Raw genomic sequence first — 25465 nt, forward strand, 5'->3', positions numbered from 1 at the left:
GTGGTGTAATTTATAATTTCTTCAATCCTTATACTCCACACCAAACAGATCTTCGGCAATATACCCTCTACGCACGTTTCGCTCCGAAACCGGAGCATCCTCAGGAGATGTTGACTTTACAATGAATAATTGTTAAATCAACAACGGTCTTAACAATTATTATACTTTACAATGAATAATTGTTAAGTCAACAACAGTCTTAACAATTATTATACTTTACAATGAATAATTGTTAAGTCAACAACAGTCTTAACAATTATTAATTGTAAAGTCAACATCTCCTGAGGATGCTTCGGTTTCGGAGCGAAACGTGCGTAGAGGGTATATTGCCGAAGATCTGTTTGGTGTGTAGTATAAGGATTGAAGAAATTATAAATTACACCACACAGATTCTCCTGCATTTCGCGGAGTATAGCAAATTAAGCTTAACTCCAAACGTGCGCTCCAGCTGGTCTTGGGGATCGTCACCATATCGCGATCCAACTACATCACTTAACGAGAGGGACAGGTTTGGTGACCCTATATCACCACACGGTGATTACCAAGGTACACGCACTGACTACTGGCAAACTTGGGATGCGACAGGCACAAACGATATAGCAGCCCAACCACCCCTTTGCGTCTCCGTGACAACAACACCCAGAATATACCTTACGCCGACGTAACAAGTACTACATTAGATCAGATACAATCAGCTATTTTCGCGCCTTGTATTGAATCATTGACACCAAGCCAAACTCGTTATGCACCAGCTTTTCAAAGAAATGCCATACATAGCGAAGGCGTCCTAAAGATGTGGTGTAATGATGAAAGAAGTCTTTTCTGGCTCAAGGAAACTGTCCCTAGAATGTCATTGCCTATGGTAGGGACAGCGCTCACTTCAACACTCACTTCAGCGCTCACTTTGTACACTTCTGTCAAAAATACAACTTAGGTCGAGATTAGAACTATATGTACCTAACTTTGAAGGAGGTATAGAACAATTACACCAGATTTTATCATTGCAGAACCCCTGGTATAACGTATCTCTGTGGGCACTGTTCAGATACGAAAAGGTAACAGGAAACCTACCCGGCGTATTTCTAATACTGGGAGTACCAAGTGAAGAGCTGCCCAACATTCTAGCGCGTAATTTAAAGGTCGCTTACTTAACAAGTACCATCAATATACGGTAATTCCAGGATACGGATATACCACAAAACTCGGAACTAGGGGCTACTACCATACTGGAAATGGAGGAAGGAAGTTCAAATTTCTTATCCATCGTGAAGACTCCGTCATGGACCTAATCATACCCGTTGACACTACTGCACACCACAACACAAACATAGTGAGAAGCACGACCAACAACAAAAGAGGTGAGGAATTTCTCCTATACTAACGACTAACCCGACATTACTAATGATAGAAATTTTCTATTATTCCATTTGTCTTTCTATCAACATTTTTGTTTTTAAAATTCTCTTGCTGAATCACTATAGACTTCCTTTGCCAAACTGTAATAGAACTTTATTTTTTTTTTTAGCTCAAAATGTTCGGCGTTTTCTTAGATTTTTAAATAATTTTTCATCATTTTATGCGCAGATCAGTTGCCAAAATATCTGTCAAATTTAAAACTTGAGAACTGTACTAGCATGGTTAGAAACCATATACAACGCTTGCCTAGCGTATACATAGGTACATACTACATACTACTACAATGGAGGGCGATAAAGTCTTCTTGCCAAAACCAGGAAGGCGCGCTCCATTAGCTTTATCAACCTACTACTGACCCACTTCAGGGTACAGATCTCTTCTAAAAAAAGAGAAGAAAAAGAGAAAGAAAAGACTCTGTTTGGGAACCTCAGCAAAAAGAAAATTGAAAAATATGAGTGTGCACCCAAAATGATCTCCACTCAGCATATTCTAAGCGTAAACATATAAATGCATACGTCTCCACACCACTGGAGCTACCTCACCCTGTTGCTGATGGAGTAGAAATTTCTAAACGTTTGTTTTAAACCTGATCTCTTTCCAGACGTATCAGATCTGTCAGATTTATACCAATATAAGGAACCTGGTTTTGCAGAGATACACTGCTGACGTCGGTAGCTTGGCGACGAGATGTTGCTGCAACCTATTGATGCCGCGTCTGCTGCCTTATCACGTGGAATACACATCCCCGAAACTGGTACGTCAGTACGTCTCCAGACCACTGGAGCTACCTCACCCTGTTGCTGATGGAGTACAAATTTCTGCACGTTTGTTTTAAACCAAACTTTATTGGGTGTTAGGTATTATGGAGTTAGGAGCTTTTATACCTCACTTATATCCTTTAGATCGAATCAGCCACACATCAGTTCTCTTAAAAAAGCTGGAGTGATAGTTTGACCGCTTCCTGAGAGATGGCTGAGAACAATAACCCAAGTTCTATTACGGTCGGGTTTTTACCAAAACTTAACAGAACTTGGGAATATGTCCGGACTCAACTCGCTTGTCGTAAATACAGTAAATAGTCTAGAGTGCCTAGAAGAAATTCTTAGTACCAGCCTGGAGTTTTGTTGCGGAGATTCGCTCCCGTGCCTCGTGCCCGTTGGGCTGTAGGTACGGCACCTGATCTCTTTCCAGACGTGTCAGATCTGTCAGATTTATACCAATATAAGGAACCTGGTTTTGCAGAGATACACTGCTGACGTTGGTAGCTTGGCGACGAGATGTTGCTGCAACCTATTGATGCCGCGTCTGCTGCCTTTTCACGTGGAATACACATCCCCGAAACTGGTACGTCAGTTGTCTTGTTTAATTTTTTATTTAAGAACTAGCTCCGCGGTCTTTGTCCGCTGCTGTTACGGTTTTTATGTAACCGGTGGAACCGTTAATTTACGGTAAAAGTAAAGTCTAAGTTACTCTCCGTCCTTTTAACTAGCGCTATGCTAAAAATTAGATTAATTTGTTACTAAGTGAGGGTGTAAAGGAAGGACAAACATACACACATTCGAATTTATGATAATAATAACGTTTATTTCGGATAAAACTTCATCGCTTGTGATATCAGTAAGATTATAAAATTATTTATTGTTATAGTCGTAAAAATGTAATAGGCCCGTTTTGAAATTTGTCATCGCGACGTAACTAGTTATGGAACCATAAGACTCGGAACTCGATACTCACGATAAATCAATTCAATCCACTTATACATCCACTTTTCAACATGTTGAAACAGAGTTACTACTATATAACAACAAACACAAAAATCGAGTCAAATCACTATGTTTAAATTAATGTCCAAAATAGAAGAGCCATAGTTAACGTAATAGTAAACAATATATATCAAACTTAAACGAGCGCACAGTCAACTTTACAAGATGAGGAACGAAAAACTGCGCAGTGCGCGCGGGGACGCTTCAGTCATGTGGTTCCGCATGGTCAGATACATCAACTCAGACTCATTATTTAGAACCCATTTTGAGAACCAAGCTCATTATTTGCAGTAAAGATAACTACACAATATTTAATTTCGATATTCAGTAAAAAAATGGTTACAGCTCTAGTATAAAAAAAAAAGACTGAGAACGTAACTGTTTTCGGAACGTTTCGCAAGAATTATAAATTGCATGCTACTATAAAGTAAGCGCAAAAAGAATACTCGCGATATATTCTTTCATATTATTTAACGTCCCAAAAAAATTTACGTATTTTTTAAAATGTAATTGATTTTTATTTTAATGTTTCTTTCAGTTTCGTTCCAAGTTACATTCTATGGTCTTGCACAAATGTCAAAACGGGCCTATTACATTTTTACGACTATAGTAACAATTATCTTACTAACTATTTTACTATATAAAACTTGCCAAACATATCTTCCAATTAAGGTGAGTACCCTATTGATCATGAGTGTGTACCAACCCAGTGCTGCATAAAGGGATTTTCCCATTTATTGCTTAATATTTTCAAAATAGTTGGAAATAAATCCAAAAGTGTACGCCTCATAATCTCATTCATTACAATAAAATTGTCATTTTTTGTAAATAATAGTTAAACTACATCTTATTATACCGTGAAAAGTAATAGGCTTCTATTCCTCAACATACTGAAGCCTATAAAAATGACCAACTCGATAAGTGAAGAATTTCGCTCGTTATCGTGACCACAAGATACAGGATCCGCACATACAGACACATGGACGTCCAAGACTGAACTTTTTTAAACAATTTTTTAATTAGTTTAAATAATAAAAAGAGATTTAAAAATTGAGTGTTTTCAGAAGTCAGTGCCATGTTAATACAGTTGTCCACAACAGTAACATGTTACAGTCCACAGTAGCAGCGATAGGTACATAGCGCCCCGTAACGCTCGACATTCTCGCAGGTCATCTTATTAATCACGGCGTGAGTACAGTCGCGTGGAATACGCTTTCTTCGATTTTTGTTTGTGAAATATCGAATGCAGGGCTAGCACGGGTAGGAGATAAAAAAAAAGAAACCCGATCATATCCTTAACAAGGGATACAATTAACGTGTCCACCTGCTAAAGCATGGGAACATGGAATAGGAAAAGTTTATATATATATATATATATATATATATATATATATATATAAATATATACTAGATGTTGCCCGCGACTTCGTCTGCGTTTGATTTTGTATTTTTAAGGCATTCAGTATCGCTAAGCCTTAAATTAGTATAGTAGTATTATATATATATAACATGTGACTGTCAATTAATTATAGAAAAATAATTTGCAATAAAATAAAATTGCGACTATAATTAAAAATCTAAACTATCCTATCTCTTAAGTTGGAACAGATTGCTCACGGTGTGCCAATTTAATTTAAAATCGGTTAAGTAGTTTAGGAGTCCATCGCGGACAAACATCGTGACAAGATTTATATATATTAAGATATATACAAGCTGACCCCTGCGCCATCCGTCGGGCTGATTTGTGAATCTAAACCATCCAGGGTGCCACCCAAACGCATAACGAAAAATTTATTCAAATCGGTCCAGTGACATACACACGCACACAAGAAATATATATATAAAGATAATAAATGGCGGCCTACTACCGTCTACCGCGGTGTCCCACCTATCTGCCCAGCGTGATGATTTTGGGCAAACGCTCCCTATTGGAGAGGCCGTTAGTCCAGCTATGGACTGTAAATTGTTATAGGCTATCTGTGATTATAACTTACGTGCGCGATTGCTGTAATACGATTTCCACGCGCAGGTGGGAAAATATTCGGATATAGCTGTGTGCTCGAAGTGGGGCGAGCGCTTTCCGTGTAGCCCCCCGTCCGCCTCCTCAGGTCCCCCCCTCCATGGAGACTGACTCAGCCGCGGCTGAAATTATAGCGGAGCATGCATTAGATGTGTTTACATTCGTCTAGTTTTCACCTTGCGTCTTCCATTATCAAATACTTGCTGCTCTTTATAATTATCGCATCTTCTAGGAAATATGCTTTCCGTCAGATGGCATTCCTTGCCTGCGAAGAGTTGCTCTGTTTATAGCCGGGCAATCTACCGGGTCCGTCAATTATTAAGATTAAAAAAAAGAGAAATATCATCACTTATTATTGACACACTGGTGTTCACAGATCATGTGATCTGTGTAGGAGAGCCCAGGAATATACTAGAGTGTCATGCTTCTTATTTCGATGCATAGTGAAGAATAGCCTAAGCAGCATTGTTGGAATGCTGTATTCCAATCGTGGCGGGCGTGGTTATTGGTGTAATTGTTGGTCAAATTTATGTAAATAGGGCGGCATGTTGCAGGATGTGCTGCGAAGTTTTGCTTTGTTTTTTGAACATGGTTTTCCACACCAGGTGTTTTTACAAACAATCATATTAATACTAGCTGTTGCCCGCTACTTCGTTTGCGTTTGTTTTTTGATGTGACATTAAATTTAGTTGTAGTTCTAAAAAAATTTAAGTATTCAGTAGGTATAGCTAAGCCTTAAATGAGGGGTTTGCTGCTGTCCGCTGAGGAGTTTTGTCCTCCATCTCCGACCACAGTTTGGGCAAAATTAAACACATATACCTCTATAGTACAAAAATAATTATTAAAATCGGTTATAATTTTTCATCCCCTTTCCCAAAAGAACCGCGCTTAATGTCGGGATAAAAAGTATTCCATATTACTTCTAACACTTCCAAGAATATGTGTACAAAGTTTCATGAGGATTGGTAAAGTAGTTTTTGCGTGAAAGCGTAACAAACAAACTTACATTGACATTTATAATATTATAAGGGATGTTGAGAGTCCCAGAAAATATCAAAGAAAAAGAGTATTATAACGTGTTTATATAATATAACCCTTAAAAAATATTCAAATATTTTTACACTACAAACGATACTTTGAAATAATGAAATATTATATCTGCCTCTCTACTACCCCAATTTCTGCGTCTTAACATGGTTTTCATTACAATTGCTTTTGATTATTGTAATGTTATTATAAACAATGTATGAGTAATGCAATATGGAATGCATATAAATTGAAAGTAAAACTCAAAATAAATTTTCCGTACACCAAGTCATTGCCACATTTTTGCTTAGTTAATCTAATAGGTAAGTATTAACATTCACATTCACATTATTACTGTCAGTTTACGCACACTAAGTGATTCTCCAACTTAAAATGTCACTTTTTTATTCTTTATTGCTTTTATAAGTAAATGTAAATAGACAAATGTTGAGAAAAAACAATATTTTCTTGACTGAGTATATATATATATAAACTTTTCCTATTCCATGTTCCCATGCTTTAGCAGGTGGACACGTTAATTGTATCCCTTGTTAAGGATATGATCGGGTTTCTTTTTTTTTTATCGCCTACCCGTGCTAGCCCTGCATTCGATATTTCACAAACAAACATCGAAGAAAGCGTATTCCACGCGACTGTACTCACGCCGTGATTAATAAGCGAGAATGTCGAGCGTTACGGGGCGCTATGTACCTATCGCTGCTACTGTGGACTGTAACATGTTACTGTTGTGGATAACTGTGTTAACATGGCACTGACTTAAAAATGTTAACACACAAAAGAAAACAAATATTGAGAGAGTTTATAAAATATGATAAAAAATAACATATTTCATATTTTTCACTGTTTTTTTTTTAAACTTCAAAAATAGTCTTATGTTAACCGCTTACATTAAAACGGCCATTCCATTCGCCTTCCAGCGCATGGATGCTTGTGGCTGAGAAAAAGGAAATGGAAGAAAAGGAGATAAACAAACGAACGGACAGTGAAAATAATGGACACCCAGACCCACAGAATAACTATCAAGCCGGCCTGCAGCCTTACTCGTTCAAAAACGAGAGCGAAAGGCCCCGATTCATCATCATCATCATCACCATCACCGGCGGGAAGAAGCGAAGGAGGAAGCGATGTGGAGCCGTTGCATTGTGACATAACTATTGGATAGAAGCAGGCGTTACTTTGCTGAAATCCATGATATACTTATTATCAAAATTAAGCTTAATTTTTCTATACTCCGTGAAAAGCAGTAGAATCTGTGTGGTGTAATTTATAATTTCTTCAATCCTTATACTCCACACCAAACAGATCTTCGGCAATATATCCTCTACGCACGTTTCGCTCCGAAACCGGAGCATCCTCAGAAGATGTTGACTTTACAATGAATAATTGTTAAATCAACAACGGTCTTAACAATTATTATACTTTACAATGAATAATTGTTAAGTCAACAACAGTCTTAACAATTATTAATTGTAAAGTCAACATCTCCTGAGGATGCTTCGGTTTCGGAGCAAAACGTGCGTAGAGGGTATATTGCCGAAGATCTGTTTGGTGTGTAGTATAAGGATTGAAGAAATTATAAATTACACCACACAGATTCTCCTGCATTTCGCGGAGTATAGCAAATTAAGCTTAACTCCAAACGTGCGCTCCAGCTGGTTTGGGGATCGTCACCATATCGCGATCCAACTACATCACTTAACGAAAGGGACAGGTTTGGTGACCCTATATCACCACACGGTGATTACCAAGGTACACGCACTGACTACTGGCAAACTTGGGATGCGACAGGCACAAACGATATAGCAGCCCAACCACCCCTTTGCGTCTCCGTGACAACAACACCCAGAATATACCTTTCGCCGACGTAACAAGTACTACATTAGATCAGATACAATCAGCTATTTTCGCGCCTTGTATTGAACCATTGACACCAAGCCAAACTCGTTATGCACCAGCTTTTCAAAGAAATGCCATACATAGCGAAGGCGTCCTAAAGATGTGGTGTAATTATGAAAGAAGTCTTTTCTGGCTCGAGGAAACAGTCTCTAGAATGTCATCGCCTACGGTAGGAACAACGCTCACAGTCACACTTCTGTCAAAAATACAACTTAGGTCGAGATTAGAACTATATGTACCTAACTTTGAAGGAGGTGTAGAACAATTACACCAGATTTTATCATTGCAGAACCCCTGGTATAGCGTATCTCTGTGGGCACTGTTCAGATACGAAAAGTTAACAGGAAACCAACCCGGCGTATTTCTAATACTGGGAGTACCAAGTGAAGAGTTGCCCAACATTCTGGCGCGTAATTTAAAGGTCGCTTACTTAACGGGTACCATCAATATACGGTTATTCCAGGATACGGATATACCACAAAACTCGGAACTAGGGCTACTACCATACAGGAAATGGAGGAAGGAAATTCAAATTTCTTATCCATCGTGAAGACTCCGTCATGCCGTTGACACTACTGCACACCACAAAACAAACATAGTAAGATGCACGACCAACAACAAAAGAGGTGAGGAATTTCTCTTATACTGACAAACGACTAACCCGACATTACTAATGATAGAAATTTTCTATTATATATCTATTTATTTCATTTCTCTTTCTATCAACAATTTTGTTTTTAAAAATCTCTTGCTGAATCACTATACACTTCCTTCGCCAAACTGTAATAGAACTTTATTATTTTTTTTAGCTTTAAATTTTCGGATTTTTAAATAATTTTTCATCATTTTATGCGTAGATCAGTTGCCAAAATATCTGTCAGATTTAAAGTTAAAGAATAGTTAAAGGTCTGTCAGATTTAAAACTTGAGAACTGTACTACCATGGTTAGAAACCATATACAACGCTTGCCTAGCGTATACATAGGTACATACTACATACTACTACAATGGAGGGCGAAAAAGTCTTCTTGCCAAAACCAGGAAGGCGCGCTCCATTAGCTTTATCAACCTACTTGCTACTGACCCACTTCAGGGTACAGATCTCTTCTAAAAAAAGAGAAGAAAGAGAGAAAGAAAATTGTCTATTTGGGAACCTCAGCAAAAAGAAAATTGAAAAATATGAGTGTGCACCCAAAATGATCTCCACTCAGCATATTCTAAGCGTAAACATATAAATGCATACGTCTCCACACCACTGGAGCTACCTCACCCTGTTGCTGATGGAGTAGAAATTTCTAAACGTTTGTTTTAAACCTGATCTCTTTCCAGACGTATCAGATCTGTCAGATTTATACCAATATAAGGAACCTGGTTTTGCAGAGATACACTGCTGACGTCGGTAGCTTGGCGACGAGATGTTGCTGCAACCTATTGATGCCGCGTCTGCTGCCTTATCACGTGGAATACACATCCCCGAAACTGGTACGTCAGTACGTCTCCAGACCACTGGAGCTACCTCACCCTGTTGCTGATGGAGTACAAATTTCTGCACGTTTGTTTTAAACCAAACTTTATTGGGTGTTAGGTATTATGGAGTTAGGAGCTTTTATACCTCACTTATATCCTTTAGATCGAATCAGCCACACATCAGTTCTCTTAAAAAAGCTGGAGTGATAGTTTGACCGCTTCCTGAGAGATGGCTGAGAACAATAACCCAAGTTCTATTACGGTCGGGTTTTTACCAAAACTTAACAGAACTTGGGAATATGTCCGGACTCAACTCGCTTGTCGTAAATACAGTAAATAGTCTAGAGTGCCTAGAAGAAATTCTTAGTACCAGCCTGGAGTTTTGTTGCGGAGATTCGCTCCCGTGCCTCGTGCCCGTTGGGCTGTAGGTACGGCACCTGATCTCTTTCCAGACGTGTCAGATCTGTCAGATTTATACCAATATAAGGAACCTGGTTTTGCAGAGATACACTGCTGACGTTGGTAGCTTGGCGACGAGATGTTGCTGCAACCTATTGATGCCGCGTCTGCTGCCTTTTCACGTGGAATACACATCCCCGAAACTGGTACGTCAGTTGTCTTGTTTAATTTTTTATTTAAGAACTAGCTCCGCGGTCTTTGTCCGCTGCTGTTACGGTTTTTATGTAACCGGTGGAACCGTTAATTTACGGTAAAAGTAAAGTCTAAGTTACTCTCCGTCCTTTTAACTAGCGCTATGCTAAAAATTAGATTAATTTGTTACTAAGTGAGGGTGTAAAGGAAGGACAAACATACACACATTCGAATTTATGATAATAATAACGTTTATTTCGGATAAAACTTCATCGCTTGTGATATCAGTAAGATTATAAAATTATTTATTGTTATAGTCGTAAAAATGTAATAGGCCCGTTTTGAAATTTGTCATCGCGACGTAACTAGTTATGGAACCATAAGACTCGGAACTCGATACTCACGATAAATCAATTCAATCCACTTATACATCCACTTTTCAACATGTTGAAACAGAGTTACTACTATATAACAACAAACACAAAAATCGAGTCAAATCACTATGTTTAAATTAATGTCCAAAATAGAAGAGCCATAGTTAACGTAATAGTAAACAATATATATCAAACTTAAACGAGCGCACAGTCAACTTTACAAGATGAGGAACGAAAAACTGCGCAGTGCGCGCGGGGACGCTTCAGTCATGTGGTTCCGCATGGTCAGATACATCAACTCAGACTCATTATTTAGAACCCATTTTGAGAACCAAGCTCATTATTTGCAGTAAAGATAACTACACAATATTTAATTTCGATATTCAGTAAAAAAATGGTTACAGCTCTAGTATAAAAAAAAAAGACTGAGAACGTAACTGTTTTCGGAACGTTTCGCAAGAATTATAAATTGCATGCTACTATAAAGTAAGCGCAAAAAGAATACTCGCGATATATTCTTTCATATTATTTAACGTCCCAAAAAAATTTACGTATTTTTTAAAATGTAATTGATTTTTATTTTAATGTTTCTTTCAGTTTCGTTCCAAGTTACATTCTATGGTCTTGCACAAATGTCAAAACGGGCCTATTACATTTTTACGACTATAGTAACAATTATCTTACTAACTATTTTACTATATAAAACTTGCCAAACATATCTTCCAATTAAGGTGAGTACCCTATTGATCATGAGTGTGTACCAACCCAGTGCTGCATAAAGGGATTTTCCCATTTATTGCTTAATATTTTCAAAATAGTTGGAAATAAATCCAAAAGTGTACGCCTCATAATCTCATTCATTACAATAAAATTGTCATTTTTTGTAAATAATAGTTAAACTACATCTTATTATACCGTGAAAAGTAATAGGCTTCTATTCCTCAACATACTGAAGCCTATAAAAATGACCAACTCGATAAGTGAAGAATTTCGCTCGTTATCGTGACCACAAGATACAGGATCCGCACATACAGACACATGGACGTCCAAGACTGAACTTTTTTAAACAATTTTTTAATTAGTTTAAATAATAAAAAGAGATTTAAAAATTGAGTGTTTTCAGAAGTCAGTGCCATGTTAATACAGTTGTCCACAACAGTAACATGTTACAGTCCACAGTAGCAGCGATAGGTACATAGCGCCCCGTAACGCTCGACATTCTCGCAGGTCATCTTATTAATCACGGCGTGAGTACAGTCGCGTGGAATACGCTTTCTTCGATTTTTGTTTGTGAAATATCGAATGCAGGGCTAGCACGGGTAGGAGATAAAAAAAAAGAAACCCGATCATATCCTTAACAAGGGATACAATTAACGTGTCCACCTGCTAAAGCATGGGAACATGGAATAGGAAAAGTTTATATATATATATATATATATATATATATATATATATATAAATATATACTAGATGTTGCCCGCGACTTCGTCTGCGTTTGATTTTGTATTTTTAAGGCATTCAGTATCGCTAAGCCTTAAATTAGTATAGTAGTATTATATATATATAACATGTGACTGTCAATTAATTATAGAAAAATAATTTGCAATAAAATAAAATTGCGACTATAATTAAAAATCTAAACTATCCTATCTCTTAAGTTGGAACAGATTGCTCACGGTGTGCCAATTTAATTTAAAATCGGTTAAGTAGTTTAGGAGTCCATCGCGGACAAACATCGTGACAAGATTTATATATATTAAGATATATACAAGCTGACCCCTGCGCCATCCGTCGGGCTGATTTGTGAATCTAAACCATCCAGGGTGCCACCCAAACGCATAACGAAAAATTTATTCAAATCGGTCCAGTGACATACACACGCACACAAGAAATATATATATAAAGATAATAAATGGCGGCCTACTACCGTCTACCGCGGTGTCCCACCTATCTGCCCAGCGTGATGATTTTGGGCAAACGCTCCCTATTGGAGAGGCCGTTAGTCCAGCTATGGACTGTAAATTGTTATAGGCTATCTGTGATTATAACTTACGTGCGCGATTGCTGTAATACGATTTCCACGCGCAGGTGGGAAAATATTCGGATATAGCTGTGTGCTCGAAGTGGGGCGAGCGCTTTCCGTGTAGCCCCCCGTCCGCCTCCTCAGGTCCCCCCCTCCATGGAGACTGACTCAGCCGCGGCTGAAATTATAGCGGAGCATGCATTAGATGTGTTTACATTCGTCTAGTTTTCACCTTGCGTCTTCCATTATCAAATACTTGCTGCTCTTTATAATTATCGCATCTTCTAGGAAATATGCTTTCCGTCAGATGGCATTCCTTGCCTGCGAAGAGTTGCTCTGTTTATAGCCGGGCAATCTACCGGGTCCGTCAATTATTAAGATTAAAAAAAAGAGAAATATCATCACTTATTATTGACACACTGGTGTTCACAGATCATGTGATCTGTGTAGGAGAGCCCAGGAATATACTAGAGTGTCATGCTTCTTATTTCGATGCATAGTGAAGAATAGCCTAAGCAGCATTGTTGGAATGCTGTATTCCAATCGTGGCGGGCGTGGTTATTGGTGTAATTGTTGGTCAAATTTATGTAAATAGGGCGGCATGTTGCAGGATGTGCTGCGAAGTTTTGCTTTGTTTTTTGAACATGGTTTTCCACACCAGGTGTTTTTACAAACAATCATATTAATACTAGCTGTTGCCCGCTACTTCGTTTGCGTTTGTTTTTTGATGTGACATTAAATTTAGTTGTAGTTCTAAAAAAATTTAAGTATTCAGTAGGTATAGCTAAGCCTTAAATGAGGGGTTTGCTGCTGTCCGCTGAGGAGTTTTGTCCTCCATCTCCGACCACAGTTTGGGCAAAATTAAACACATATACCTCTATAGTACAAAAATAATTATTAAAATCGGTTATAATTTTTCATCCCCTTTCCCAAAAGAACCGCGCTTAATGTCGGGATAAAAAGTATTCCATATTACTTCTAACACTTCCAAGAATATGTGTACAAAGTTTCATGAGGATTGGTAAAGTAGTTTTTGCGTGAAAGCGTAACAAACAAACTTACATTGACATTTATAATATTATAAGGGATGTTGAGAGTCCCAGAAAATATCAAAGAAAAAGAGTATTATAACGTGTTTATATAATATAACCCTTAAAAAATATTCAAATATTTTTACACTACAAACGATACTTTGAAATAATGAAATATTATATCTGCCTCTCTACTACCCCAATTTCTGCGTCTTAACATGGTTTTCATTACAATTGCTTTTGATTATTGTAATGTTATTATAAACAATGTATGAGTAATGCAATATGGAATGCATATAAATTGAAAGTAAAACTCAAAATAAATTTTCCGTACACCAAGTCATTGCCACATTTTTGCTTAGTTAATCTAATAGGTAAGTATTAACATTCACATTCACATTATTACTGTCAGTTTACGCACACTAAGTGATTCTCCAACTTAAAATGTCACTTTTTTATTCTTTATTGCTTTTATAAGTAAATGTAAATAGACAAATGTTGAGAAAAAACAATATTTTCTTGACTGAGTATATATATATATAAACTTTTCCTATTCCATGTTCCCATGCTTTAGCAGGTGGACACGTTAATTGTATCCCTTGTTAAGGATATGATCGGGTTTCTTTTTTTTTTATCGCCTACCCGTGCTAGCCCTGCATTCGATATTTCACAAACAAACATCGAAGAAAGCGTATTCCACGCGACTGTACTCACGCCGTGATTAATAAGCGAGAATGTCGAGCGTTACGGGGCGCTATGTACCTATCGCTGCTACTGTGGACTGTAACATGTTACTGTTGTGGATAACTGTGTTAACATGGCACTGACTTAAAAATGTTAACACACAAAAGAAAACAAATATTGAGAGAGTTTATAAAATATGATAAAAAATAACATATTTCATATTTTTCACTGTTTTTTTTTTAAACTTCAAAAATAGTCTTATGTTAACCGCTTACATTAAAACGGCCATTCCATTCGCCTTCCAGCGCATGGATGCTTGTGGCTGAGAAAAAGGAAATGGAAGAAAAGGAGATAAACAAACGAACGGACAGTGAAAATAATGGACACCCAGACCCACAGAATAACTATCAAGCCGGCCTGCAACCTTACTCGTTCAAAAACGAGAGCGAAAGGCCCCGATTCATCATCATCATCATCACCATCACCGGCGGGAAGAAGCGAAGGAGGAAGCGATGTGGAGCCGTTGCATTGTGACATAACTATTGGATAGAAGCAGGCGTTACTTTGCTGAAATCCATGATATACTTATTATCAAAATTAAGCTTAATTTTTCTATACTCCGTGAAAAGCAGTAGAATCTGTGTGGTGTAATTTATAATTTCTTCAATCCTTATACTCCACACCAAACAGATCTTCGGCAATATATCCTCTACGCACGTTTCGCTCCGAAACCGGAGCATCCTCAGAAGATGTTGACTTTACAATGAATAATTGTTAAATCAACAACGGTCTTAACAATTATTATACTTTACAATGAATAATTGTTAAGTCAACAACAGTCTTAACAATTATTAATTGTAAAGTCAACATCTCCTGAGGATGCTTCGGTTTCGGAGCAAAACGTGCGTAGAGGGTATATTGCCGAAGATCTGTTTGGTGTGTAGTATAAGGATTGAAGAAATTATAAATTACACCACACAGATTCTCCTGCATTTCGCGGAGTATAGCAAATTAAGCTTAACTCCAAACGTGCGCTCCAGCTGGTTTGGGGATCGTCACCATATCGCGATCCAACTACATCACTTAACGAAAGGGACAGGTTTGGTGACCCTATATCACCACACGGTGATTACCAAGGTACACGCACTGACTACTGGCAAACTTGGGATGCGACAGGCACAAACGATATAGCAGCCCAACCACCCCTTTGCGTCTCCGTGACAACAACACCCAGAATATACCTTTCGCCGACGTAACAAGTACTACATTAGATCAGATACAATCAGCTATTTTCGCGCCTTGTATTGAACCATTGACACCAAGCCAAACTCGTTATGCACCAGCTTTTCAAAGAAATGCCATACATAGCGAAGGCGTCCTAAAGATGTGGTGTAATTATGAAAGAAGTCTTTTCTGGCTCGAGGAAACAGTCTCTAGAATGTCATCGCCTACGGTAGGAACAACGCTCACAGTCACACTTCTGTCAAAAATACAACTTAGGTCGAGATTAGAACTATATGTACCTAACTTTGAAGGAGGTGTAGAACAATTACACCAGATTTTATCATTGCAGAACCCCTGGTATAACGTATCTCTGTGGGCACTGTTCAGATACGAAAAGTTAACAGGAAACCAACCCGGCGTATTTCTAATACTGGGAGTACCAAGTGAAGAGTTGCCCAACATTCTGGCGCGTAATTTAAAGGTCGCTTACTTAACGGGTACCATCAATATACGGTTATTCCAGGATACGGATATACCACAAAACTCGGAACTAGGGCTACTACCATACAGGAAATGGAGGAAGGAAATTCAAATTTCTTATCCATCGTGAAGACTCCGTCATGCCGTTGACACTACTGCACACCACAAAACAAACATAGTAAGATGCACGACCAACAACAAAAGAGGTGAGGAATTTCTCTTATACTGACAAACGACTAACCCGACATTACTAATGATAGAAATTTTCTATTATATATCTATTTATTTCATTTCTCTTTCTATCAACAATTTTGTTTTTAAAAATCTCTTGCTGAATCACTATACACTTCCTTCGCCAAACTGTAATAGAACTTTATTATTTTTTTTAGCTTTAAATTTTCGGATTTTTAAATAATTTTTCATCATTTTATGCGTAGATCAGTTGCCAAAATATCTGTCAGATTTAAAGTTAAAGAATAGTTAAAGGTCTGTCAGATTTAAAACTTGAGAACTGTACTACCATGGTTAGAAACCATATACAACGCTTGCCTAGCGTATACATAGGTACATACTACATACTACTACAATGGAGGGCGAAAAAGTCTTCTTGCCAAAACCAGGAAGACGCGCTCCATTAGCTTTATCAACCTACTTGCTACTGACCCACTTCAGGGTACAGATCTCTTCTAAAAAAAGAGAAGAAAGAGAGAAAGAAAATTGTCTATTTGGGAACCTCAGCAAAAAGAAAATTGAAAAATATGAGTGTGCACCCAAAATGATCTCCACTCAGCATATTCTAAGCGTAAACATATAAATGCATACGTCTCCACACCACTGGAGCTACCTCACCCTGTTGCTGATGGAGTAGAAATTTCTAAACGTTTGTTTTAAACCTGATCTCTTTCCAGACGTATCAGATCTGTCAGATTTATACCAATATAAGGAACCTGGTTTTGCAGAGATACACTGCTGACGTCGGTAGCTTGGCGACGAGATGTTGCTGCAACCTATTGATGCCGCGTCTGCTGCCTTATCACGTGGAATACACATCCCCGAAACTGGTACGTCAGTACGTCTCCAGACCACTGGAGCTACCTCACCCTGTTGCTGATGGAGTACAAATTTCTGCACGTTTGTTTTAAACCAAACTTTATTGGGTGTTAGGTATTATGGAGTTAGGAGCTTTTATACCTCACTTATATCCTTTAGATCGAATCAGCCACACATCAGTTCTCTTAAAAAAGCTGGAGTGATAGTTTGACCGCTTCCTGAGAGATGGCTGAGAACAATAACCCAAGTTCTATTACGGTCGGGTTTTTACCAAAACTTAACAGAACTTGGGAATATGTCCGGACTCAACTCGCTTGTCGTAAATACAGTAAATAGTCTAGAGTGCCTAGAAGAAATTCTTAGTACCAGCCTGGAGTTTTGTTGCGGAGATTCGCTCCCGTGCCTCGTGCCCGTTGGGCTGTAGGTACGGCACCTGATCTCTTTCCAGACGTGTCAGATCTGTCAGATTTATACCAATATAAGGAACCTGGTTTTGCAGAGATACACTGCTGACGTTGGTAGCTTGGCGACGAGATGTTGCTGCAACCTATTGATGCCGCGTCTGCTGCCTTTTCACGTGGAATACACATCCCCGAAACTGGTACGTCAGTTGTCTTGTTTAATTTTTTATTTAAGAACTAGCTCCGCGGTCTTTGTCCGCTGCTGTTACGGTTTTTATGTAACCGGTGGAACCGTTAATTTACGGTAAAAGTAAAGTCTAAGTTACTCTCCGTCCTTTTAACTAGCGCTATGCTAAAAATTAGATTAATTTGTTACTAAGTGAGGGTGTAAAGGAAGGACAAACATACACACATTCGAATTTATGATAATAATAACGTTTATTTCGGATAAAACTTCATCGCTTGTGATATCAGTAAGATTATAAAATTATTTATTGTTATAGTCGTAAAAATGTAATAGGCCCGTTTTGAAATTTGTCATCGCGACGTAACTAGTTATGGAACCATAAGACTCGGAACTCGATACTCACGATAAATCAATTCAATCCACTTATACATCCACTTTTCAACATGTTGAAACAGAGTTACTACTATATAACAACAAACACAAAAATCGAGTCAAATCACTATGTTTAAATTAATGTCCAAAATAGAAGAGCCATAGTTAACGTAATAGTAAACAATATATATCAAACTTAAACGAGCGCACAGTCAACTTTACAAGATGAGGAACGAAAAACTGCGCAGTGCGCGCGGGGACGCTTCAGTCATGTGGTTCCGCATGGTCAGATACATCAACTCAGACTCATTATTTAGAACCCATTTTGAGAACCAAGCTCATTATTTGCAGTAAAGATAACTACACAATATTTAATTTCGATATTCAGTAAAAAAATGGTTACAGCTCTAGTATAAAAAAAAAAGACTGAGAACGTAACTGTTTTCGGAACGTTTCGCAAGAATTATAAATTGCATGCTACTATAAAGTAAGCGCAAAAAGAATACTCGCGATATATTCTTTCATATTATTTAACGTCCCAAAAAAATTTACGTATTTTTTAAAATGTAATTGATTTTTATTTTAATGTTTCTTTCAGTTTCGTTCCAAGTTACATTCTATGGTCTTGCACAAATGTCAAAACGGGCCTATTACATTTTTACGACTATAGTAACAATTATCTTACTAACTATTTTACTATATAAAACTTGCCAAACATATCTTCCAATTAAGGTGAGTACCCTATTGATCATGAGTGTGTACCAACCCAGTGCTGCATAAAGGGATTTTCCCATTTATTGCTTAATATTTTCAAAATAGTTGGAAATAAATCCAAAAGTGTACGCCTCATAATCTCATTCATTACAATAAAATTGTCATTTTTTGTAAATAATAGTTAAACTACATCTTATTATACCGTGAAAAGTAATAGGCTTCTATTCCTCAACATACTGAAGCCTATAAAAATGACCAACTCGATAAGTGAAGAATTTCGCTCGTTATCGTGACCACAAGATACAGGATCCGCACATACAGACACATGGACGTCCAAGACTGAACTTTTTTAAACAATTTTTTAATTAGTTTAAATAATAAAAAGAGATTTAAAAATTGAGTGTTTTCAGAAGTCAGTGCCATGTTAATACAGTTGTCCACAACAGTAACATGTTACAGTCCACAGTAGCAGCGATAGGTACATAGCGCCCCGTAACGCTCGACATTCTCGCAGGTCATCTTATTAATCACGGCGTGAGTACAGTCGCGTGGAATACGCTTTCTTCGATTTTTGTTTGTGAAATATCGAATGCAGGGCTAGCACGGGTAGGAGATAAAAAAAAAGAAACCCGATCATATCCTTAACAAGGGATACAATTAACGTGTCCACCTGCTAAAGCATGGGAACATGGAATAGGAAAAGTTTATATATATATATATATATATATATATATATATATATATAAATATATACTAGATGTTGCCCGCGACTTCGTCTGCGTTTGATTTTGTATTTTTAAGGCATTCAGTATCGCTAAGCCTTAAATTAGTATAGTAGTATTATATATATATAACATGTGACTGTCAATTAATTATAGAAAAATAATTTGCAATAAAATAAAATTGCGACTATAATTAAAAATCTAAACTATCCTATCTCTTAAGTTGGAACAGATTGCTCACGGTGTGCCAATTTAATTTAAAATCGGTTAAGTAGTTTAGGAGTCCATCGCGGACAAACATCGTGACAAGATTTATATATATTAAGATATATACAAGCTGACCCCTGCGCCATCCGTCGGGCTGATTTGTGAATCTAAACCATCCAGGGTGCCACCCAAACGCATAACGAAAAATTTATTCAAATCGGTCCAGTGACATACACACGCACACAAGAAATATATATATAAAGATAATAAATGGCGGCCTACTACCGTCTACCGCGGTGTCCCACCTATCTGCCCAGCGTGATGATTTTGGGCAAACGCTCCCTATTGGAGAGGCCGTTAGTCCAGCTATGGACTGTAAATTGTTATAGGCTATCTGTGATTATAACTTACGTGCGCGATTGCTGTAATACGATTTCCACGCGCAGGTGGGAAAATATTCGGATATAGCTGTGTGCTCGAAGTGGGGCGAGCGCTTTCCGTGTAGCCCCCCGTCCGCCTCCTCAGGTCCCCCCCTCCATGGAGACTGACTCAGCCGCGGCTGAAATTATAGCGGAGCATGCATTAGATGTGTTTACATTCGTCTAGTTTTCACCTTGCGTCTTCCATTATCAAATACTTGCTGCTCTTTATAATTATCGCATCTTCTAGGAAATATGCTTTCCGTCAGATGGCATTCCTTGCCTGCGAAGAGTTGCTCTGTTTATAGCCGGGCAATCTACCGGGTCCGTCAATTATTAAGATTAAAAAAAAGAGAAATATCATCACTTATTATTGACACACTGGTGTTCACAGATCATGTGATCTGTGTAGGAGAGCCCAGGAATATACTAGAGTGTCATGCTTCTTATTTCGATGCATAGTGAAGAATAGCCTAAGCAGCATTGTTGGAATGCTGTATTCCAATCGTGGCGGGCGTGGTTATTGGTGTAATTGTTGGTCAAATTTATGTAAATAGGGCGGCATGTTGCAGGATGTGCTGCGAAGTTTTGCTTTGTTTTTTGAACATGGTTTTCCACACCAGGTGTTTTTACAAACAATCATATTAATACTAGCTGTTGCCCGCTACTTCGTTTGCGTTTGTTTTTTGATGTGACATTAAATTTAGTTGTAGTTCTAAAAAAATTTAAGTATTCAGTAGGTATAGCTAAGCCTTAAATGAGGGGTTTGCTGCTGTCCGCTGAGGAGTTTTGTCCTCCATCTCCGACCACAGTTTGGGCAAAATTAAACACATATACCTCTATAGTACAAAAATAATTATTAAAATCGGTTATAATTTTTCATCCCCTTTCCCAAAAGAACCGCGCTTAATGTCGGGATAAAAAGTATTCCATATTACTTCTAACACTTCCAAGAATATGTGTACAAAGTTTCATGAGGATTGGTAAAGTAGTTTTTGCGTGAAAGCGTAACAAACAAACTTACATTGACATTTATAATATTATAAGGGATGTTGAGAGTCCCAGAAAATATCAAAGAAAAAGAGTATTATAACGTGTTTATATAATATAACCCTTAAAAAATATTCAAATATTTTTACACTACAAACGATACTTTGAAATAATGAAATATTATATCTGCCTCTCTACTACCCCAATTTCTGCGTCTTAACATGGTTTTCATTACAATTGCTTTTGATTATTGTAATGTTATTATAAACAATGTATGAGTAATGCAATATGGAATGCATATAAATTGAAAGTAAAACTCAAAATAAATTTTCCGTACACCAAGTCATTGCCACATTTTTGCTTAGTTAATCTAATAGGTAAGTATTAACATTCACATTCACATTATTACTGTCAGTTTACGCACACTAAGTGATTCTCCAACTTAAAATGTCACTTTTTTATTCTTTATTGCTTTTATAAGTAAATGTAAATAGACAAATGTTGAGAAAAAACAATATTTTCTTGACTGAGTATATATATATATAAACTTTTCCTATTCCATGTTCCCATGCTTTAGCAGGTGGACACGTTAATTGTATCCCTTGTTAAGGATATGATCGGGTTTCTTTTTTTTTTATCGCCTACCCGTGCTAGCCCTGCATTCGATATTTCACAAACAAACATCGAAGAAAGCGTATTCCACGCGACTGTACTCACGCCGTGATTAATAAGCGAGAATGTCGAGCGTTACGGGGCGCTATGTACCTATCGCTGCTACTGTGGACTGTAACATGTTACTGTTGTGGATAACTGTGTTAACATGGCACTGACTTAAAAATGTTAACACACAAAAGAAAACAAATATTGAGAGAGTTTATAAAATATGATAAAAAATAACATATTTCATATTTTTCACTGTTTTTTTTTTAAACTTCAAAAATAGTCTTATGTTAACCGCTTACATTAAAACGGCCATTCCATTCGCCTTCCAGCGCATGGATGCTTGTGGCTGAGAAAAAGGAAATGGAAGAAAAGGAGATAAACAAACGAACGGACAGTGAAAATAATGGACACCCAGACCCACAGAATAACTATCAAGCCGGCCTGCAGCCTTACTCGTTCAAAAACGAGAGCGAAAGGCCCCGATTCATCATCATCATCATCACCATCACCGGCGGGAAGAAGCGAAGGAGGAAGCGATGTGGAGCCGTTGCATTGTGACATAACTATTGGATAGAAGCAGGCGTTACTTTGCTGAAATCCATGATATACTTATTATCAAAATTAAGCTTAATTTTTCTATACTCCGTGAAAAGCAGTAGAATCTGTGTGGTGTAATTTATAATTTCTTCAATCCTTATACTCCACACCAAACAGATCTTCGGCAATATATCCTCTACGCACGTTTCGCTCCGAAACCGGAGCATCCTCAGAAGATGTTGACTTTACAATGAATAATTGTTAAATCAACAACGGTCTTAACAATTATTATACTTTACAATGAATAATTGTTAAGTCAACAACAGTCTTAACAATTATTAATTGTAAAGTCAACATCTCCTGAGGATGCTTCGGTTTCGGAGCAAAACGTGCGTAGAGGGTATATTGCCGAAGATCTGTTTGGTGTGTAGTATAAGGATTGAAGAAATTATAAATTACACCACACAGATTCTCCTGCATTTCGCGGAGTATAGCAAATTAAGCTTAACTCCAAACGTGCGCTCCAGCTGGTTTGGGGATCGTCACCATATCGCGATCCAACTACATCACTTAACGAAAGGGACAGGTTTGGTGACCCTATATCACCACACGGTGATTACCAAGGTACACGCACTGACTACTGGCAAACTTGGGATGCGACAGGCACAAACGATATAGCAGCCCAACCACCCCTTTGCGTCTCCGTGACAACAACACCCAGAATATACCTTTCGCCGACGTAACAAGTACTACATTAGATCAGATACAATCAGCTATTTTCGCGCCTTGTATTGAACCATTGACACCAAGCCAAACTCGTTATGCACCAGCTTTTCAAAGAAATGCCATACATAGCGAAGGCGTCCTAAAGATGTGGTGTAATTATGAAAGAAGTCTTTTCTGGCTCGAGGAAACAGTCTCTAGAATGTCATCGCCTACGGTAGGAACAACGCTCACAGTCACACTTCTGTCAAAAATACAACTTAGGTCGAGATTAGAACTATATGTACCTAACTTTGAAGGAGGTGTAGAACAATTACACCAGATTTTATCATTGCAGAACCCCTGGTATAACGTATCTCTGTGGGCACTGTTCAGATACGAAAAGTTAACAGGAAACCAACCCGGCGTATTTCTAATACTGGGAGTACCAAGTGAAGAGTTGCCCAACATTCTGGCGCGTAATTTAAAGGTCGCTTACTTAACGGGTACCATCAATATACGGTTATTCCAGGATACGGATATACCACAAAACTCGGAACTAGGGCTACTACCATACAGGAAATGGAGGAAGGAAATTCAAATTTCTTATCCATCGTGAAGACTCCGTCATGCCGTTGACACTACTGCACACCACAAAACAAACATAGTAAGATGCACGACCAACAACAAAAGAGGTGAGGAATTTCTCTTATACTGACAAACGACTAACCCGACATTACTAATGATAGAAATTTTCTATTATATATCTATTTATTTCATTTCTCTTTCTATCAACAATTTTGTTTTTAAAAATCTCTTGCTGAATCACTATACACTTCCTTCGCCAAACTGTAATAGAACTTTATTATTTTTTTTAGCTTTAAATTTTCGGATTTTTAAATAATTTTTCATCATTTTATGCGTAGATCAGTTGCCAAAATATCTGTCAGATTTAAAGTTAAAGAATAGTTAAAGGTCTGTCAGATTTAAAACTTGAGAACTGTACTACCATGGTTAGAAACCATATACAACGCTTGCCTAGCGTATACATAGGTACATACTACATACTACTACAATGGAGGGCGAAAAAGTCTTCTTGCCAAAACCAGGAAGACGCGCTCCATTAGCTTTATCAACCTACTTGCTACTGACCCACTTCAGGGTACAGATCTCTTCTAAAAAAAGAGAAGAAAGAGAGAAAGAAAATTGTCTATTTGGGAACCTCAGCAAAAAGAAAATTGAAAAATATGAGTGTGCACCCAAAATGATCTCCACTCAGCATATTCTAAGCGTAAACATATAAATGCATACGTCTCCACACCACTGGAGCTACCTCACCCTGTTGCTGATGGAGTAGAAATTTCTAAACGTTTGTTTTAAACCTGATCTCTTTCCAGACGTATCAGATCTGTCAGATTTATACCAATATAAGGAACCTGGTTTTGCAGAGATACACTGCTGACGTTGGTAGCTTGGCGACGAGATGCTGCTGCAACCTATTGATGCCGCGTCTGCTGCCTTTTCACGTGGAATACACATCCCCGAAACTAATACGTCAGTTGTCTTGTTTAATTTTTTATTTAAGAACTAGCTCCGCGGTCTTTGTCCGCTGCTGTTACGGTTTTTATGTAACCGGTGGAACCGTTAATTTACGGTAAAAGTAAAGTCTAAGTTACTCTCCGTCCTTTTAACTAGCGCTATGCTAAAAATTTGATTAATTTGTTACTAAGTGAGGGTGTAAAGGAAGGACAAACATACACACATTCGAATTTATAATAATAATAACGTTTATTTCGGATAAAACTCCATAGCTTGTGATATCAGTAAGATTATAAAATTATTTATTGTTAGTAACAATTATCTTACTAACTATTTTACTAATTAAAACTGGCCAAACATATCTTCCAATTAAGGTGAGTACCCTATTGATCATTTGGTGTATGAGTGAGTACCAACCCAATGCTCCATAAAGGGATTTTCCCATTTATTGCTTAATATTTTCAAAATAGTTGGAAATAAATCCAAAAGTGCACGCCTCATAATCTTATTCATTACAATAAGATTAAGATTTTTTGTAAATAATAGTTAAACTACATCTAATTATACCGTGAAAAGCAATAGGCTTCTATTCCTCAAAATACTGAAGCCTATTAAAATGACCAACTCGATAAGTGAGCAATTTCGCTCGTTATCGTGACCACAAGATACGGGATCCGCACATACAGACACACGGACGTCCAAGACAGAATGTTTTTAAACAATTTTTTTATAACTTTAAATAATAAAAAGAGATTTAAAAATTGAGTGTTCTAAATAGTATTTTTTCTCAACATTTGTCTATTTACATTCACTTATAAAAGCAATAAAGAATAAAAAAAAGTGACATTTTAAGTTGGAGAATCACTCCGAAACTGACAGTAATAATGTGAATGTTAATACTTACCTATTAGATTAACCAAGCAAAAATGTGGCAATGACTGGGTGTG

At 37.5% G+C, this 25465-nt stretch overlaps 1 protein-coding gene across 7 annotated transcripts; it reads left to right on the top strand.

Annotated features, from left to right (window-relative positions):
* The first annotated feature begins 395 nt into the window (after positions 1-395).
* On the top strand, positions 396-25013 carry LOC120636135. 7 transcript variants are annotated; one of them, XM_039907442.1, is made up of 8 exons: positions 396-1358; positions 2069-2170; positions 2659-2760; positions 9471-9623; positions 10112-10213; positions 16924-17076; positions 17565-17666; positions 24377-25013. In XM_039907442.1, the coding sequence occupies exons 2-8, from the start codon at positions 2123-2125 to the stop codon at positions 24635-24637; spliced, it is 921 nt and encodes a 306-aa protein (XP_039763376.1). In that variant the 5' UTR covers positions 396-1358; positions 2069-2122; the 3' UTR covers positions 24638-25013. The 7 variants fall into 7 exon arrangements, with proteins under 7 accessions (XP_039763376.1, XP_039763379.1, XP_039763378.1 ...); XM_039907445.1 differs by having other exon boundaries at positions 24428-25013; XM_039907444.1 differs by having other exon boundaries at positions 16975-17076.
* Positions 25014-25465: the final 452 nt, after the last annotated feature.

This window comes from Pararge aegeria, chromosome Z (assembly GCF_905163445.1).
Source record: "Pararge aegeria chromosome Z, ilParAegt1.1, whole genome shotgun sequence".
NCBI lineage: Eukaryota > Metazoa > Arthropoda > Insecta > Lepidoptera > Nymphalidae > Pararge > Pararge aegeria.

Bases quoted from the DNA above. Each gene is read 5' to 3' on its own strand.
- LOC120636135 (XM_039907442.1), top strand. From the start codon at position 2,123: ATGCCGCGTCTGCTGCCTTATCACGTGGAATACACATCCCCGAAACTG. The intron at 2,171-2,658 runs GTACGTCAGTAC...CTGGTTTTGCAG, and splicing joins AATACACATCCCCGAAACTG to AGATACACTGCTGACGTTGG. The intron at 9,624-10,111 runs GTACGTCAGTAC...CTGGTTTTGCAG, and splicing joins AATACACATCCCCGAAACTG to AGATACACTGCTGACGTTGG.